The sequence below is a fragment of the Podarcis filfolensis genome, assembly GCF_964270895.1.
Source record: "Podarcis filfolensis genome assembly, chromosome: 2".
In the NCBI taxonomy this organism is placed as follows: Eukaryota; Metazoa; Chordata; class Lepidosauria; order Squamata; family Lacertidae; genus Podarcis; species Podarcis filfolensis.
The window spans coordinates 7,509,640-7,528,090 of NC_139605.1; the positions used below are offsets into that span (position 1 = coordinate 7,509,640).

The following is an 18,451-nucleotide window of genomic DNA, read 5'->3' on the forward strand; positions in this document are numbered from 1 at the left end:
TTCCTCCAAAACCATGCCAGAGACCACCTCTGCCAGCTCAATCAGGGGAGTTGCTCCACCCCCTTCAGTCATTTTGGGTGCCCATTTGTGAACCATGGGCTTGTGGGGTTGAAAGGGACCCAAAGGGTCATTTAATCCAACCCCCCAATCCTATTCCTTTCCACCACCCTTTCCCCACATTCCGAGCTGCAGTTGCCACGTGTGACAAATAGTCTCCTGCACAGAGTAAAATCTGCACTATTTGATTTTTCTGATGGTGTATCCAAGCAAAAAGGTTTAAAATGAGCATTAGGGGAAAGTGTGCATTGAATGTATAGAATCATGAAAAGAACACGCATAAGTATAATATAGGTGCATGTACAACTCTGTTCACCGCATTCTAAAAGGTTAATCATTAAGATGGTGGGAACAATGTCCCTCTGGAAGACCAGAAATGGCTGGACTCCAACCCCCATCAGCCCCCCATGACCAAGGGTTAGGGACAAAGAGAGCTGGGGAGGGCTGAAGATTCCCCTTTGCTGGGGGGGGGAAATACCCACATTTTTTCACCTGTTTTTTTTTTCTTTTTCATGCTTAATTTCCTACCCAAAACACAGCGGGGACCACCATTCCCATCAACCTTTGCCAATCCTAAAGGAACCCCCCTTCCTCAAATCGGAAAGTTTCGGAGGGAAATTGAGCAACCCCCTTCCAGAGAGTAAGCTTGGGAACACAAGATCTCCAGTTTGGGTTTCTGTTCCAATGGGGCTCCTCTTCCGGAAAGGACGTCACAACCAGCTGCTTTTTTAAAAATTCCCGCTTCCGGATCTCTCTTTTTCCCCACGGACACAGCTGCTTCTGGATCCTCTCGCTGGAAGATCTTAGGTGAGTTCAAGAGAGGGGATTTTTTTTTTTTTTTGTAAGCTCCTCCAGAGAAAAGCAGAAATTGGAGGTGTGAGGGTTGTGTGTCTCTTCTGTAATAAAGCCAGAGACGTAAATCTGCATATTTTGTAAATGTATATATTTATATTATATATATTTTGGGAGACTCCGTGCAACAACAGTGGCATGAGGGTCTTGTAACAGGGGATTCAAGTCTAGACCTATTTTTATTGCTTTTGCGCCAAAAGGGTGGATTCTAAAGCAAAGGGCGCACCTCGCAGAAGAATCCTGATCTCACTTGCAGGTTTCCTTAACCAGGCGTTTTGGTATACCAACTTTTCCTAGCTTTTTTTGGGCGCGCGCACCGATTTCCCGGAAATTTCAACCACGTTGCAAAAAGCGAGGCAGAGATTTAAAGCCTCGGCGACTGGAGAAAACACGTGCGCTTGAAAGCTCCCATTGGGGAATAAATTGCCAGAGGCAAGTTCCTTTCACCAAAGGCGCGCGCGCGTTGCAAGAGAAAATTGGGCATCGACACAGTCAAACGACCGTGCAAGGCGCCTCACTGCTTTTATTTTAGAAGAAGCCCTGGTCGGAAAAGTAGATCCCACTCTCCGTTGCGGATTCGGGTGCAAAATCCTTGCGTGGAGTTTTTTTTAATCCCTCTTCCTCACTTTTGCAGCGTGGTTGAAATGGCTGGAGAGGAGCAGGAGTTTAATAAATGTGGGTCTAAAGTGCCCTCTCACAATTTTCTCAGCTTGGCTTAGGGGGAGTGCCCCCTCCCCCTTTGGCTTGGGAACCAGATTCCCAAATAGTTTAAGGCACAGTTGCCCATTGAAAACTGCTGGGGAATCTCCGGGAAACCGGAGAAGGGCATTGCAATCGCCTTTGACTGTGACTGCAGACAAATCTTTGTCACCACAAAGGTGGTGGCAGCGATGGTGATTGTCTATAATCAAAGGGGATTGGATTGCAACACACCTCAACGGTTTGCAGGATCAAGGCCCTTTCTCAATTACAACACCATCCCACTGCGTTGATTAGGTTTGAAACCCTCACTTTTCCTGCACGGTTAAAATTTTCTGTTTCCAGAAGCGCCGTGCTTATTCCAAAAGTGGAATCCTAAACTGTGGGTCCAGAGCAGGACTCACACAAGTGTTTGCAATTCCCGAACCCCACCGTGGGTGCATCCCAAGGGCGAGGCAAAAATAAAAAATGGCTCCACCTACACCATACATTAAAAGCGTATGGATTGCCCCAAAGAATCCTGGGAGCTGTAGTTCACGGGTCCAAGGACTGTAGCTCTGAGGGGTAAACTAGGAAGGTAGTAAGCTGTCTCATATTGAGTCAAAGCATTGGTCCATGTAGGCTCAGTGTTGTCTAGAAGGCTTTGTCTCCAAAGTTTCAGGCCGGGAGCCTGTAAACACCATTAGGGACCTTCTGCATGCAGAGCAGATGCTCTGCGGCTGAGGTACAGCCCTTCCTCATGCAATTCCCAGGATCCTTTGGGGGAAGCCCATGTGCTTTAATTGGCTGGTGTGGGTGTGACCTATCTCTCCTCTCCCAAGGAAAGAAGCAACTGCGGGTGGGCATGAATAGAAGTGTGTGAAACTATGCACAGGAACCTATGGCCCTTGAGATGTTTCAGGACTCTCCAACTCCCATCAGCCCCAGCCAATGAACCTGGATGATAAAGTGTAAGACGGGCTTTGGCAGGGCCACAGGTTCCCCACATCTGGTGTAGACTTAAATGGATCTCTCCACTTGCCTGCATTTTGTTATAATAATCATAATTTATTATTTATACCCAGCCCATCTGGCTGAGTTTCCCCAGCCACTCTGGGCGGCTTCCAATCAAGCAACCAAAATGGTCAAAGGCCTGGAAACGAATCCTTATGAGGAACGGCTAAGGGAGCTGGGTATGTTTAGCCTGGAGAAGAGGAGGTTAAGGGGTGATATGATAGCCATGTTCAAATATATAAAAGGATGTCACATAGAGGAGGGAGAAAGGTTGTTTTCTGCTGCTCCAGAGAAGCGGACACGGAGCAATGGATCCAAACTACAAGAAAGAAGATTCCACCTAAACATTAGGAAGAACTTCCTGACAGTAAGAGCTGTTCGACAGTGGAATTTGCTGCCAAGGAGTGTGGTGGAGTCTCCTTCTTTGGAGGTCTTTAAGCAGAGGCTTGACAACCATATGTCAGGAGTGCTCTGATGGTGTTTCCTGCTTGGCAGGGGGTTGGACTCAATGGCCCTTGTGGTCTCTTCCAACTCTATGATTCTAAGCGTTAAAAATAATACAGCATTAAATATTAAAAACTTCCCTAAACAGGGCTGCCTTCAGATGTCTTTTAAAGGGAAGATAGCTGCTTATTTCCTTCACAACAGCACCACTACTGAGAAGGCCCTCTGTCTGGTTCCCTGTAACCTCGCTTCTCACATTGAGGGAACCTCCAGAAGGCCCTCAGCGTTGGATCTCAGTGTCCGGGCTGAACGATGGGGGTGGAGATGTTACAATGTGGTTCAGGTTTCATCTCAGACTGAAGATTTTCCCCACTCTTTTGATCCATCCATCTTATGGATTTTATGATACTTATAAGGGGTTTTTCATTCTTTATTTACTTGCCTTTCATTTATATCCCATCTTGGTCCCCAAGGCACTCAAGGTGGCGTACATGGTCCCAGCCCCCAATTAATTCTCACAACAACCCTGTGAGGTGGATTAGGCTGCCAGGCAGTCACTGACCCAACAGTCATGGCCAAGCAGGGATTTGAACCCTGGTCTCCAAGGACTGCAAGAGTTGTAAGGGCCCTCAAAAGGAACTCTGAGGAAAGATACAACCTTTGTGGCTTTTTAGGTGAGAAAAGGGGCAAGGGTGGAGAGACAGGATGGGGGCAGATGAGGGAAGAGACCTCTCATAGAATGGGTACAGTTGCAAGGGACATTGAGGGTCATCTAGTCCAACCCCTTGCAGTGCAGGAATCCTGCCCACAGCCGTCCTTGGGTGGGTTAAAAGCCAAACCCACTGACCCATTGCACCACCCGGGACTGGGGCCCAATTGGTTTAAACAAGCTTCTCTGGCCATTGCTTGCCCTTGGTTTTAATTCCTTTTTGAAGGTTTTAAATAGTTGTTTTGGGGGCTGGGTGTGGGGAGGTGATGGCCTCCAACTTGGTCCCTGTTCAGAATTGGAAGTTGGGCCTTTGGCCTGATCCTGCCTGGTTCTTCTTATGTCCCTAAGCTGCTAGTCATCATGGCTTTCTTCTGTTCAGAGGCAGCCTTGCCACCGAACTCCAATTGCTTGGAATCTCAAGAGGAGAGAATTGCTGTCGCCCTCAGTTCCTGCAACTGGTTGTCCCCCCTGGGCTAGAAGTCTCTTTCGGAGCCAAGCAGTTTGTAATGATAATAATAATAATTTATTATTTGTACCCCGCCCATCTGGCTGGGTTTAATGCTACGAACATTATTGAACAGGGCTCTTTATTCACTGTATAATAAGCTGTCCTAAGCTGAGCAAATAGAAAGTGTCCTCTCATATTGTATCACAGTGTGGTACGTTGGCTTGACAGCCACGGACAGGAAGTCTTTACAGAGGGTGGTGATATCATGGACTGTCCCCTGAGCCCACTAGATGACATTGCAAGGGATCGTTGCCTTAGAAGAGCGAGAAAAATTCTCAGGGGCGAATCACACCCCAGGCAGCACCTCTTTAATCTCCTACCCTCAGGCAGGAGATATAGAAGTATAATCAGCCGTACCAACAGGCTTAAAAACCGCTTCTATCCATGGGCTGTTAGGCTGCTGAACGGGAAATAATATAGTGCAACTGACGTTCAGGGTCGGTGTGTTGTGCAACAAGCACACAGAGTACAATGAGACTGAGTGTTTGTGGGTGGGGAGGAGGGAGGCTCAGTTAATTTCATTGTACACAGGTTGTACATTGACAATAAAAGTATTATTATTATGTTGTTATGTCCTGCTATCCAGTCTTGATCCCTTGCATTTCTTTTCGTTTCCCATAGTGCTGCACTGTTTGTCTGAGGCAACCCATGGAGGATCAAAACCCCAGATTTTCCCACCCTGGGATGTGGCAAAATATGACCCGTGATATCATCCAGGTGCCAATAAGACTTCTCACTGTGGGGGTGGAGGGCTAAATGGGGCCCAGCGCTAATACCCTGCCTTAAAACATCTCTTCTTCACTGTTGCAGGTGTTACGGGAGGCGCGTGTGAGTTCCTTGCGTGATACCATGCGAAGTCCCTCAGCGTTTTCCAGAGATTGTTTACCCAGTAAAGTAAGCCCTGTTGTCTTCAAGAAAAGACTTGATTTATAAACAAACAAACAAAACGGGATAAACACATATACAGTGGTACCTCGGGTTACAAACGCTTTGGGTTACAAATGCTTCGGGTTACAGACTTCGCTAACCCGGAAGTAGTACCTCGGGTTAAGAACTTTACCTCAGGATGAGAACAGAAATCGCACGGCGGCAGGGGGAGGCCCCATTAGCTAAAGTGGTACCTCAGGTTAAGAACGGAACTTCAGAACGAATTAAGTACATAACCAGAGGTACCACTGTATAAACTATACAAGCCAGTATCTTTCTGATTTGTTGTTATCATATAACTCGTTTCCAGAGACATTAGCTCTGATTCCTGCATTGCAGGGGGTTGGACTAGATGACCGTTGGGTTCCCTTCCAACTCTGCAGTTCTACGATTCTATGAAAATTGACAAAACAGTAGTAGGCCTTGTTGCAGTGCCTGTTATATATGAAATGCATTGAGGAAATTATTCTCCTTGGAGCTGTAGCAAGCAGGCATTCCCACCATAGTTGATGGGAAGAAGATGAAACCTGGCGATTTTCTTGCGACCCTCCCCATTTTCGGCAGAGTTTGCTGTTCTTAAAGGCTCATAAGCAGAGGAGGCTTTTCCTTTTTATATTTTTTCCCCTCCCTTCCTCCACATGCCTCTCAAAAAAGCATTTTTATCAGGGTTTCGGAACTCAGTTCCGGCACCTCTCAGGTGGGCACTGTTGCCCTTCTAAGAGAAGGAAGGATGTTTTTGTGGCGAGTTTTTTTTTTTGTGGCGCTGTTTTTTATCAGTCTCCTGCAATTTCTCCTCCTCTTCTCCTTTCCTACAAAACTCCCCTTTTCTTTCATCCCTCCTTCCTGGTCCATTCCCTTCTTCCTCTGGTAACTGCCGTCATCTCTTAGACTCCTCTCTATTCCCCATTTGATGCTGTTCTATAATATCGCCCTTTCCCCTCACTTTCTAGCTTCCAGCCCAGCCGAAGACGGGACTTAAGCGGTTTCATCCGGAGGAGGCCCAAGGGGAAGCTGAAGACAAAGAAGAGGAGCAAGACGGTCTTGCTAGCTGGTCCCCTGGGTTGGGCCGAGGCCTGACGCCGCCCACAAAATCAATCAAACTCCTTCCGAGACAAGGCCCCTTTGCGCAAGAGGAAAGCCACCGACAGATTCTGGAGGGTGATGGCATGGAGTGGGACTGGGAGACGTTTATAAGTAGCCACCAAGAAAGGCCGCAGAATGGTTATGAGGGGGGAAAGGAAGCCGACAGAGGGACAAAAACGGGAGAAGGGGTGGTGTCCGGCATCCAAACCCATGGAATTTTTTCCCTGGGGGAGGTGACTGTTTGCCGCAGCAGGGCTGTACAGAAAGAGTCCCTGCCCTTATCGCAGTACGAGGAAGAGGAAGGGGACCAGGCCGGATTTTGGTGCAGACCATCTTGGCGTCAGTCCCGGGTCCCGGCCTTTTGGCGGTCTCCACCCTGGGGCCAGAGAGCTGGGGCGGTGCTGGACTTATCACAGCGCAATCCCCAAAGAGCTTCAGGGGCCCTGGACTTAACACAACGCAGATTGGGGGGCCAGGTGGCCCTGGGTTCATTGCAGCGCAAATCTGAGGGCCAGATAGGTGACGTGGCCCTGGGCTCATTGCAGCGCAAATCTGAGGGCCAGATAGGTGACGTGGCCCTGGGCTCATTGCAGCGCAAATCCGAGGGTCAGATAGGTGAGGTGACCATGGACTTATCGCGGCCCAGACCCCAGGACCCAATAGCTGGAGAAGCTCCTGTCTTTCCAGAGTACAGAGCTCAGGACCAACTCCTTGGAGGTCCTCTTGACTTATCAATGCCCAGACCCCAGGACCCAATAGCTGTAGAAGCTTCTGCCTTTTCAGAGTGCAGACCCCAGGGCCAACTACTTGGAGGTCCTCTTGACTTATCGTGGCCCAGGCTCCAGGACCCAATAGCTGTAGAAACTCCTGCCTTTCCAGAGTACAGACCCCAGGGCCGACTCCTTGGAGGTCCTCTTGACTTATCAAGGCCCAGGCTCCAGGGCCAGATAAATGGAGGCACACCTGACTTACAACAGGCAGCCTGGAATCTGTGTGTGTCCTTTGTAGGGTACCATATACAAAGATGGTGCTATGTACTGCTGCCACTACTGCTTATGCTGCAACTTCTACATCATCATCGCCGTATTTAAGATGTCATCCACATCTGATCCTGCCAGGCAGTCCCGATGTGGCAACATGATTTTCAGCCTTTATATTGGGGGGGTGGGGAGCGTGTTGCATTGTTGAAGCCCAAGTTTTAAAATTAAAGAGGAGGAATGGTGGGTTAGCATATTTTATTAAAAAAAAACTTTTATCAACCTCACCTGCCTAAGCTAACCTCTAAATAACCAGAACTCTTTCAATGGGGGAATATATGCATTTTTCCTCTGAAGAAGTCCAATAATTGGTACGAAGGTCAAGGAATGGTTTCACTTAAATTGCCTGCAATCAAGATATAGCTTGTCTCTCTTCTGCTGCTTGCTCCTTGTACATTTCATAGGTTCTATGTGAAGATTATGTGAATGATATATTTGTGCAAAGTTTAAAAGGCAAGGCCTGTGAGATGTCCTAGTTGTTTTTAAAAGGTGGTCATGAATAAATGTTATCCTAATAAACAGGCAGATTCATCAGTCCAGTTTACTTTTTAAAAAAATAATAATATTTATTTGGTTTTTCAAATTACACTTTTATCATTCCGGTTTACAATCCTCAGCATGATACAAGGCAATTTTCCCTGAATTGACACCGGCTCAAGTGATCTACTGCTAAGCCTTTACAACAGTTGTTGGTGGTTTGTCTGGGGGTACCGCCTCACTTCATCATCTTTAAATTGTTTGTTCTCCTCTCGTAAATGAGGCCTCTTACTTTCTTCCGCTGCTTCCTTAACTTCACTGCCATCCAAAGAACTTAATGCTTTAGACCAGGCCCTTTTGTGATGAATAAGGTTCATCATACTCTGATATCGTGGCCCAGGATACTCATAATAATAATTTTATTATTTATACCCTGCCCATCTGGCTGGGTTTCCCCAGCCACTCTGGGCAGCTTCCAGCAAAATATTAAAACACAATAGTCTGTCAAACATTAAAAGCTTCCCGATACAGGCCTGCCTTCAGATGTCTTCTAAAAGTTGTGTGTTTCTTTATCTCCTTGACTTCTGTTGGGAGGGCGTTCCACAAGGCAGGTGCAACTACCAAGAAGGCCTTCTGCCTGGTTCCCTGTAACTTCACTTCCGGCAGTGAGATAATTACCACACAGCATAAATTAGGCAAAGCACCTGGGTTGCTACATTCAGTTTTCTAGTAATTCCTGTAGGGCAATGGTTCCCTAGTACTCATGTATTGCAAACCCCCCCTCCCCGTTTTTCAAAAGCCAAGTCATGGACCGCCGCCCCCCTCACTTTTCAAAATGTTAATATCTACAGTAGTTTTTGTTATGTGAATGGTGCCAAGGGCCTCCTGGCTGGGTTATGTGAACCACCAACTGCTGCAAGGAGAGAATTGCTTCAGGCTTGCATGGATCAAAAGCCTCTGGTGGGGAGAATTTGGTCATTTGTGGCACTGCGGATGCGGGTGGCGCTGTGGGTTAAACCACAGAGCCTAGGACTTGCCGATGAGAAGGTTGGCAGTTCGAATCCCCGCGACGGGGTGAGCTCCCGTTGCTCGGTCCCTGCTCCTGCCAACCTAGCAGGTCGAAAGCACATCAAAGTGCAAGTAGATAAATAGGTACTGCTCCGGCGGGAAGGTAAACGGTGTTTCCGTGTGCTGCTCTGGTTTGCCCGAAGCGGCTTAGTCATGCTGGCCACATGACCCGGACACTGTACGCCGGCTCCCTCAGCCAGTAAAGCAAGATGAGCGCGGCAACCCCAGAGTCATCCACGACTGGACCTAATGGTCAGGGGTCCCTTTACCTTTACCTTTAAGGTGCTGTTCCTCTTTAGAGCACTATGTGAACAGCAAACACATAGCACAGCAAACACACCAAAAACCATAGATGCTGTACTGTTATGGGTGCCAAGAGTGGTTAGGAGCCCCTATTCCCCCTGGGAGAACCGTGGAGACTGTGTGGTGTAGTGCTTGGAGAGTCAGCCTAGGAGCTGGTAGACCAAGAATTCAAATTCCCACTCAGCCATGAAATTCGCCCCATGACCTTGAGCAAGTTCACCACCCTATTAAGCTGCAACAAAGTTTAAGCTGTCGTGAAGTTTAGATGGAGTCCTAACCATGACCACATTCACCGTGTATCTTTCATAGAATCATAGTTGGAAGGCGTTCCCCCGAGGGTCATCTAGTCCAACCCCCTGCAATGCAGATGACAGGTGGCCATTCAAACTCTGCTAAAAAACGTCCAAGGAAGGACCATTTAAATCACCATGAAACGACAAAGTAGTTCATGGGTGCTGGGAGTTGTTAGGAGCTTCCCCACCCAATTATAGAATGGTTTAGCAGTCTGAGATGAAAAAGATGTTGAAATATACATTTTTTAAAAAAAACCAGAAGCATTTTTACTTGGTATTATAGGTGAGGATATTAATAGGCAAGATGTTAAATTGTTTTTATATGCAACAACAGCGGCAAGAGTATTGTTAGCCCAGAAATGGAAGCAAGAAGAAATTCCGACGAAAGAAGAATGGCAGACAAAATTAATGGACTACGCAGAATTAGATAAAATGACAGGAAGGATTTGAAACCTGCGAGACCAGAGATTCACAGAAGATTGGAAGAAATATACGAACTATTTGAAGAGCAACTGTAATCAACAAATTACGCTAGTAGGACTACAAGAAGTTTTGTAAGAAGAAATATATGAAACATTGCAAAGTAGAGAAAGAATAGAGACATAGCTGGCAACTTTTCCCTTTTCTTGCGAGGAATCCTATTTGGAATAAGGGAATTTTCCTTTTTAAAAAAAGGGAAACGTTGACAGCTATGAATAGAGATATTAGTTATGAGATTTAAATGTAATAGTGGAAGGAAGAAATGTATATTAAGTGAATAGATTGGAAAAAATTCAGATGTGATTGATGGAAGTAAAAAAAAATGGTACAAGATACGAAAGTATGGTTAATTATTGTTGAAAATAATATGTTGAAAAATAATTTAAAAATTATATATATAATAAAAAAATGGTTTAGCAGTCTATCTATTAAACCTGCAGGTATTGGCCATTATATAAATTCAATTAATCATCACCATCATCTCTCTCCTGAGAATTGTAGTTCTGTGAGGGGAATACAGTTCTCTTTAAAGCTACACACCTGCTCTGCAATGCTCTGCCTGCAATGTTTGAGGCACTCCCAATTCCTGCAAATGCTAAGGGAACGACTTGCAGCTGGCCCCATTCAAAATGAGCCAAGGCCCAGCTGTGTGGAAGAGGAGGCTCACTAGGCAGAAGTTGTCTCATACCTTTTTCCTTTGCGAGGGTTTCATCTGCAGGCAGGAGCTTGGAAGAGGTAAGTAGGCATGATGGCCAGGCTTACTTTATCTTTATATCTATATCTATTTGTTGTTGTTTAGTCGTTTAGTCATGCCCGACTCTTCATGACCCCATGGACCAGAGCACGCCAGGCACTTCTGTCTTCCACTGCCTCCCGCAGTTTGGTCAGACTCATGTTTGTAGCTTCGAAGACACTATCCTATATCTATATCTATATCTATATCTATATCTATATCTATATCTATATCTAAATATCTATCTATATATATAATTTTTATTGATTTTAACATATAAATTATAAAATGTACCACAAAACTTATCACTTATACAATCTTTTTAGACTTCCATCAGCACCTCTGATGATCCACTGTTTTAACCACTTCTTATGCATTTCTTAACTTTATATTGCCTTTAAATCTCTTAACAAATCATCCTTCCCCTTATCCATTTTTGCAATAGTTCCAATAATACACTTCACAAAACTTCTTGCAAACCTACAAACGTCGTCTGATCTTCACAAATACTTTTCAGATAGTCCATATATTTACTCCAGTCTTCCGTGAATTTCTGGTCCCGCCGGTTCCAAATCCTTCCTGTTAGTTTATCTAGCTCTGCATAGTCCATTAACTTCATCCTCCATTCTTCAATCGTCGGTAATTCTTCTTGCTTCCATTTTTGGGTCAATAATATTCTTGCTGCTGTTATTGCATATAAGAAGAGCTTATATTCCTTTCTATTTATATCACTCCCAACAATGCCCAGTAAAAATGCTTCTGGTTTCTTTAAAAAAGTATATTTCAACATTTTTTTCATTTCATTATATATCATCTCCCAGAAGCTTTTCACCTTTTTACATTCCCACCACATGTGATAAAATGTTCCCTCTTTTTCTTTACATTTCCAGCATTTATTACTAATTTTATACATTTTTGCTAACTTAACGGGTGTAATATACCATCTATACATCATTTTCATCACATTTTCTGGCTAGGCTTACTTTATGAACCTTCTGAGAAAAATACAAAACATTAAACAAAGCCACAAAGACTTGCGAACTACCCAGCCTAAAATGAACTTATAATGTCTGGTTTCAATAGATTTTTTTCAAATGCTTCACTCAGTCTATTAGATAAGTTCATGAAGATACCAACCAAAGGTAAGTTCAGTGCTATTCACAATACCGAGAGAGGCTAGTCGAGTTGTAGAGACAGTGTGCCGGCGTTTTGCACCTGTTTCTCCCTGGCAGTCCAAGTAATCAAAAGGCCGCTGTTTGCCCCCGATGGGGCCCTTTAACTGGGGCTTGCAGATAGCACACTCCCAAGATAGTTTTCCGGGCTTCTTCAGTGGTCTAATCTCAAAGTCTTGATATGTATATTGATAGTCAATCTTATAGAGAATGCTCTTTCTTGGCTTAAACTTAAGAGACTGATTTGCTGCTCAGTCCCCCAGCTGGTCGGGCAGAGCCCATGGGTCCCTGCAGAATAAAGGAAGGAGTCCAGCCACCAACCGGAGCAAATAGCTGTAAACCAAAGTTTATTGTGCAACAGGTTCAAAGAGGAATTTTGAACCCCGAGGATGGAGTGACAAGGACTTTAAAACTTTCCCACCATATCCCAGAATACAGTTCATACAGCATCATTGCTACATCATTGCCACATCACTGACATATCACAAAAGGGGAGGGGTAGACAGGAGTTACACTAGTTTAACCTTGGCAGACACATCCAGACAAGTCCTTGGTACAAGATTAGCATAAGCAGACATGTCAGGGCAAGACCCAGGTATAAGATTAGCACAGGCAAACACCTCTGAAGTCCCACCACCCAAAGTACAATAGAACTTCCTTTGCATGTCAGGAGCTTGAGGCAAGTCTGGTGATCAGATTTGGCTTCTGAAATATACTCAGAGTCGCAAAGTGATTTCATGCTCTTTATTCAGCTCATAGTGGTGAGGAGGAATGAATGAAAGTCCCCTCAAGGTATCTGCTTTATATACATTATTTACACAATGGGCTGCACATGATTGGCTAATTCCGGAATTCTACTGTAAGCCAATCAGGTTGTGGATTCACTTCTATCTGGAGCATGATTGGGTGGTTCCTGCCAACCAATCATACTGCTGCATTGTTCTAGGACCAATCAGACTGCTGCATTCTGAATCCTATTGTTCTAGGACCAATCAGACTGCCGCAGTTTGGATCCTATTCAACTCAGTACATAACAGCTTCCCTTGGAGAACAATGAGCCCAGCAATTGTCACCTCTGAGCATTTCCTGGAGTGTATACATGTCTTCAAGCTTGGGGACGTGGCAGGGGAAAGAGTCCTTTTTCCAAGGGCAAAATGGTGTTGGAATGGAGGAACCTGGCAAAGGTGTTGATTTTATATGATTCATAAAGCTAGGTATATTCCCTGAGCTGTCAAGTCGAAAGGATACATTCAGGCATAATATTTCTAACTGTTAACAACTTTAAAGATGCCCCCCCCCCTGTAATTTCTGTAACAAGCTGGTTCTAGGTTCTTCTTATTATCTTCTTTTCCATAGACGCAACTCATCAGCCTAGATCACTGGCATTCCTTCTCATCTTGTACACTGCAACAGTATTTTTTGTAAAGAGGGCCATGGAAGAAGACAAACCCTTAAGTCCTTCATCTGGAGTGGGATTGGACAGGATGGAAGAATTCCCCCCAGGTGAGGCCCTTTCCGTGTGTCCTTGTGGATCACAGAGCTGCTAAGGGATCAGGGCTGTGATATCTTCCTATCCTGTAGGTGGCCACTTGTGCCCAAAGGGCCAACCTCATTTTATGTTGCCTTTTTCTGCTCCTGAAATTCCCCTTACTTCCAATCCATCACTGTTCCTTCTGTCCTGTTAGAATTCTGGCTTAATTTTCCTGGCTATTTAATATGTGTTTTCCCTGTTGATGGTTAGGGCTGAAAGAAAAGTAAACTCATTGCAACATGCTTTTCACTCATGGAGGAGGGAAGTTGGGAAGAAGTATAAGGAAACACTTTACACTTTTGTATTTGCACCTTCTGCAGGTTAGCATCCAACTTGCCAGCTCTCTCTAAAATAAAGTTTCTCTCTTATTTCCAGCAGATGATACGCTGGAGTGGAAGACTGAGGGAGAAGGAATGGAGGTTGAAGTGGAAGGAGAGATCTTGCGTGATCAGGATGGAGCAAGGGAGAAACTGGGAAATGAGAGGGTTCAGTGTGTATCTGATCTGAAAGGAATCTTCATTGAACGAGAAGATCCAGACAAGGGGAGTCATACTGCTCATCTGAGAATCTGTGGGGAAGGGAAGCAATTTCAAAGCTCAAAACTTGGAAAAAGTGGCCGTCACAGCAGAGAGACTTCTGAATTGCCGTCACTCAGGACAAACGAGAAACAATATAAATGTTCGGAGTGTGGGAAGGGTTTCTATCGGATTGCAAGCCTAAGCTTACACAAGACCTTTCACGTGCCCTACAAATGCAATGAATGCGGAAAGTGCTTCCATCACAAATCAAACCTGGGATTGCACGAAAAAGTTCACCAGGCAATGAGGTCCACGGACTGCGAGAAGAAACCTCACAGAACCCCAGACAACTCGCAACAAAACCAAAGAATGTAAATGTTTGTTGTGTGCAAGAATAGCAGGTCTCCAGCTAGACCTTGAGCCGCGTGGACCATTCCATACAATGGAGAGACCCTGCTGATGTCTAAACTGTGATGAAAGCTTCGATGCTGAATCGAGGTTTCATGATCGTGAGAATACCCACAGGAGGAGAACCACATAAGCCACATGGAAGGTGGTCAGGCTCCGAGAACGTGGTGGACCTTGAGGGATCCAACACTGACCAAAGGAGATCTGTTGTTGTTGTTTAGCTTAGTTACAGATAGGTAGCCGTGTTGGTCTGCCATAGTCAAAACAAAAAAATATTTTTTTCCTTCCAGTAGCACCTTAAAGACCAACTAAGTTAGTTCTTGGTATGAGCTTTCGTGTGCATGCACACTTCTTCAGATACACACGTGCATGCACACGAAAGCTCATACCAAGAACTAACTTAGTTGGTCTTTAAGGTGCTACTGGAAGGAAAAAAATATTTTTTTGTTTTGTTTAGCTTAGGAAGGTGATTGCATGAAGGACGTGGGAAAGCGTTTCACTGACTGCTTGATGCAGTGCTCACTGTCCTCTTTCAGTTGCATAGCTTTAATTGCTTAGTTCTGAGTGACCGATTTGTGAAAATTGTCTTTGGGAGAAGCTAGATAGCTGAGGACAGCCATCTTCCCCCTCCCTGGGAGGAGACACCAGGATGTTCCTGTCACAAAATAAGCATCTAAATCAAGTGTGGGAGAACCGCTAACCCTTCAGAGTTGCTGAACTACATCTCCCACCACCCCTGGCCCATGGCTCATGCTTGCTGAGGCTGATGGGAGTTGTAGTTCAGCAATGTCTGGAGCACCTAATGTTCTGTGCACCTGATCTAAATGCTCAGATAATCATGAAGAGTCTTTTGATGACTTTTGATGACAGTTTTGGACATCGGAGTACAACTCTCATCTTCTCTAATCATTGGTAAAGCTAGCTGGGGCTGATGGGAGTTGGTCATCAGCAACTGGAGGGGGGGAGATTGTCCTGGATCGGAATCTCTTGGCTTCTCCTTAATAATAGTCTGTTCCTGCTTTTTTGATGGTGGTTGTGTTGCTAATAAAGCTTAGTGTGTGTGCCTTTTTTCTGTTTTCTGCTCTCTGTTTGCCGCCTTAAGGAGTAAGAAACGTGCTCCTTTCGAATGCAAGGGGCTCTTTCCTTCTTCTAAATAAATTTATTTATTTTATTTTATTTATTTATTTGGTTTTCAAGTTAAAATTTGACAATCACAAACATAAAGACAAGATTCCAGAGAATCCCCTGGACTTCCCTCCTCCCCTTTGTGGGTCCTATTGTTAATCATTTCCTCCTGCATCTTTTATAATCATCCAAATCTTTTACATCTCCATTATATCCAAAATTCACCATTAAACTCAACACACTTGGCTCCGTAGGAAGCTGCCTCACCCTGAACCAGACTGTTGGCTACAGTATTGTCTACACCAGGCTTCCTCAACCTCGGGCCTCCAGATGTTTTGAGACTACAATTCCCATCATCCCAGACCACTGGTCCTGCTAGCTAGGGATCATGGGAGTTGTAGGCCAAAAACATCTGGAGGCCCGAGGTTGAGGAAGCCTGGTCTACACTGACTGACAGCAGCTCTCCAGGGTTCCAGATTATTCTAGATCTGAGACTCATTCTGGAACTGGGGTTTTTTGCTCTCGGGGTAAAAGCAGGGAGAATATCCTTGTGTGCACCCTCCCCCTCTGTTTGGATGACTGAGATGGAAAGGGAAGATGCATTTTCTCTTTATTAAGACCTCCAGCAGAAAGAGAGCTAAGCTAGGAGTATCAAAATATTATATGGTTTACACACCATCCCAGGTGTCGCACATCCCATTTTGCCACTTGAGGCAAAACTGGAAAGTTCTGCCCAGCCACCATCAGCAGAGAAATGGCACCAGCATTGGCACCGATCTCATAAACTCAGCATGATCTTACATGATTTGGGTAGGATTTCACTGGAAATCAGCACCAATGCCAGTGCCCCTTCTCCAGCAGTAGCAGAGAAGATAGGGCAGATGGAGTACCCATGGGACACTGCATCAGGGGCTTCTGTTACCTAATGGCTGGGCCGGCCCTGCACCACCTGTTGTGAGATTCAAGGGGTCCCAGGTGCTAACCCTGGTTCAGTTTCCTTGTAATGAAGGTCAGAAGAGACTGGTGTCTTCAGGATATATGGTTTTACTGACACACATGTACAACCTGAGCATACCATGGAGATTGCATGTCATGAACTGGTTGGATGCAGAGGAGTGGGAGGAGGAACCAGCTGAGGAACCCCCAAGGGAAGAAAGCTCAGAGCCTGGGGATGTGTGGTGGGACAACAATGAGCTGTCTGAGGGAGAAGACTGGGAGGAGAAGGTGTCAGAAGCTGAGGAGGCAACAGGGTTTAGTGCGCGGGGAGAGTCTAGGGCAGAGAGAAGCCCAGAATCAGAGGCAGAAGCTGAAGCAGAGGAGAAAGAAGACCAAGAGGCAATGATGAGTCAGGCTGCTGAAGAGTCACGATTGTCTTGCTGTGAAAACTCCCCTCCCCCCTGGTCTTCCAGAACCAGAAGAGGCATGAAAAGGGAGGAGGAGAGGTTCACTTCACACAGGCGCAGTCTCCGATTGCTGGAGAGGAGGGGACCTAGATGGCTGTGGAGAGGCAGGGACTTCTGATCCATGAGGCAAGACCTACCTGGGATGAACTGCTGTGCTCATCAGGCCTGACTCTCCCTCAAGTCTGCATATCCTGTTCTTGCTAATAAAGAGTTAGCTCCAACTTGCACAGTGTGACTTGCTTGCTTCCTGACAGCACACAACATTAACACCCCAAGAGATCTTGCTTCTCCACTAGTCACAGTTTTGAATCTAGCACAGATCAAGCATGTCGATGCCTCCAGCTTCTAGCCTGTCTCCACTTCCCAGCAACTCTCTGGCTTTTGTTCTCCTGCCAGGTAGTTGGCAGATGGATGGATGTGGAGGAAAGGCCCACCCATTGGCCTAAAGAGCATCATCACTTAGTTGTGGCTCTTGCAAGCTAGCTAACTCTTTTGGGATGCTGATGACAACACTTAAGTGGGAAGCTAAGGACTCAGGGATTAGTTGTAGTTTCCGGGTTACCTTCAAAGGTAGCCCCAGATGGCTTCCCCCAAAGAATTCTGGGAGCTGTGGTTTGTTGAGGGTGCCAGGACTTGTTAGGAGACTTCCTATCCCTCTCAGGAAGTGATAATTCCCAGAGTCCCACAGAGACCATATAGCACCAGTCCTGAAAGACCTTCAATGGCTCCCAAAATGTTTCCGAGTACAACTCAAAGTGTTGGTGCTGATTTTTAAAGCCCTAAACAGCCTCGGCCCTGAATACCTGAAGGAGCATCTCCACCCCCATCGTTCTGCCCAGACACTGAGGTCCAGCTTCGAGAGCCTTTTGGCCGTTCCCTCACTGCAAGAAGCGAAGTTACAGGGAACCAGGCAGAGGGCTTTCTCAGTAGTGGCGCCCACCCTGTGGAATCCCCTCCCATCAGATATCAAGGAAATAAACAACTATCTGACTTTTAGAAGACATCTGAAGGCAGCCCTGTTTAGGGAAGTTTTTAATGTTTGATGTTTTATCATGTTTTTAATATTCTGTTGGGAGAAGCCCAGAGTGGCTGGGGAGGCCCGGCCAGATGGTGTGGGGTATAAATAAATTGTGTTGTTGTTGTTGTTGTTTCCATTAAATCATTCTGACAACTGTTGTTTTGTGAGGAGAATAGGGGCTACTCCGAACAGCTCTCATCACCCTTAACAAACTCCAGCTCCCAGAATTCTGGGGATGCCATCATAGTTGTATCATAGTGCCTTAAAATGCATGGGGCAAATGTGGCCCTGAGTTGTTCCCCCTCTTCCTGCAACAACAACACCCCCCCCCGAAAACCCTCCATTTTACCAAAAACCTGTTTGTGTGCAATGGCTTTCAGAACTGTACACACCTCAGCTTCACCACAGCTTCAGTTTCAAATCAGATGGAAGCTGGTTTGAGCGGAAACAAATCAAACCATGGTATTACCCAAGAACGTAGAGAATACTTAAAGACTGTGGCTAATGTGGCTTCAAACACCAGCAGTGAGAGCTCACTGGAGTAAATGGCAATGTGTACAGGGCCCAAGTCTGAGGTTGCAATCCTACCTGCATCTACTCAGAGGAAAGTCCC

The 18,451-nt window shown here is 45.7% G+C and overlaps 2 protein-coding genes across 5 annotated transcripts; both read left to right on the plus strand.

The window, feature by feature from the left end:
- Positions 1-773: 773 nt before the first annotated feature.
- On the plus strand, positions 774-8,082 carry LOC310753544 (uncharacterized protein). 3 transcript variants are annotated; one of them, XM_083594940.1, is made up of 5 exons: positions 774-864; positions 4,884-4,979; positions 5,073-5,156; positions 6,140-6,791; positions 6,840-8,082. In XM_083594940.1, exons 2-5 carry the CDS (start codon positions 4,911-4,913, stop codon positions 7,361-7,363), a joined length of 1,329 nt encoding a protein of 442 aa, XP_083451066.1. In that variant the 5' UTR covers positions 774-864; positions 4,884-4,910; the 3' UTR covers positions 7,364-8,082. The 3 variants fall into 3 exon arrangements, with proteins under 3 accessions (XP_083451066.1, XP_083451067.1, XP_083451065.1); XM_083594941.1 differs by having other exon boundaries at positions 6,888-8,082; XM_083594939.1 differs by having other exon boundaries at positions 6,140-8,082.
- Positions 8,083-10,539: 2,457 nt separating this feature from the next.
- LOC310756393 (zinc finger protein 502-like) lies at positions 10,540-14,510 on the plus strand. 2 transcript variants are annotated; one of them, XM_083600260.1, is made up of 3 exons: positions 10,540-10,665; positions 13,192-13,338; positions 13,742-14,510. In XM_083600260.1, exons 1-3 carry the CDS (start codon positions 10,560-10,562, stop codon positions 14,257-14,259), a joined length of 771 nt encoding a protein of 256 aa, XP_083456386.1. In that variant the 5' UTR covers positions 10,540-10,559; the 3' UTR covers positions 14,260-14,510. The 2 variants fall into 2 exon arrangements, with proteins under 2 accessions (XP_083456386.1, XP_083456387.1); XM_083600261.1 differs by having other exon boundaries at positions 13,745-14,510.
- Positions 14,511-18,451: the final 3,941 nt, after the last annotated feature.

What these genes read in the sequence shown, in the direction of transcription:
- LOC310756393 (XM_083600260.1), top strand. Translation starts at nt 10,560, where the DNA reads ATGAGCCAAGGCCCAGCTGTGTGGAAGAGGAGGCTCACTAGGCAGAAG. An exon ending in CAGGCAGGAGCTTGGAAGAG is followed by an intron (nt 10,666 to 13,191) that starts GTAAGTAGGCAT and finishes TCTTTTCCATAG; the next exon opens with ACGCAACTCATCAGCCTAGA. An exon ending in GATGGAAGAATTCCCCCCAG is followed by an intron (nt 13,339 to 13,741) that starts GTGAGGCCCTTT and finishes TCTTATTTCCAG; the next exon opens with CAGATGATACGCTGGAGTGG.
- LOC310753544 (XM_083594939.1), top strand. Translation starts at nt 4,911, where the DNA reads ATGGAGGATCAAAACCCCAGATTTTCCCACCCTGGGATGTGGCAAAAT. An exon ending in TGACCCGTGATATCATCCAG is followed by an intron (nt 4,980 to 5,072) that starts GTGCCAATAAGA and finishes TCACTGTTGCAG; the next exon opens with GTGTTACGGGAGGCGCGTGT. An exon ending in GAGATTGTTTACCCAGTAAA is followed by an intron (nt 5,157 to 6,139) that starts GTAAGCCCTGTT and finishes CTCACTTTCTAG; the next exon opens with CTTCCAGCCCAGCCGAAGAC.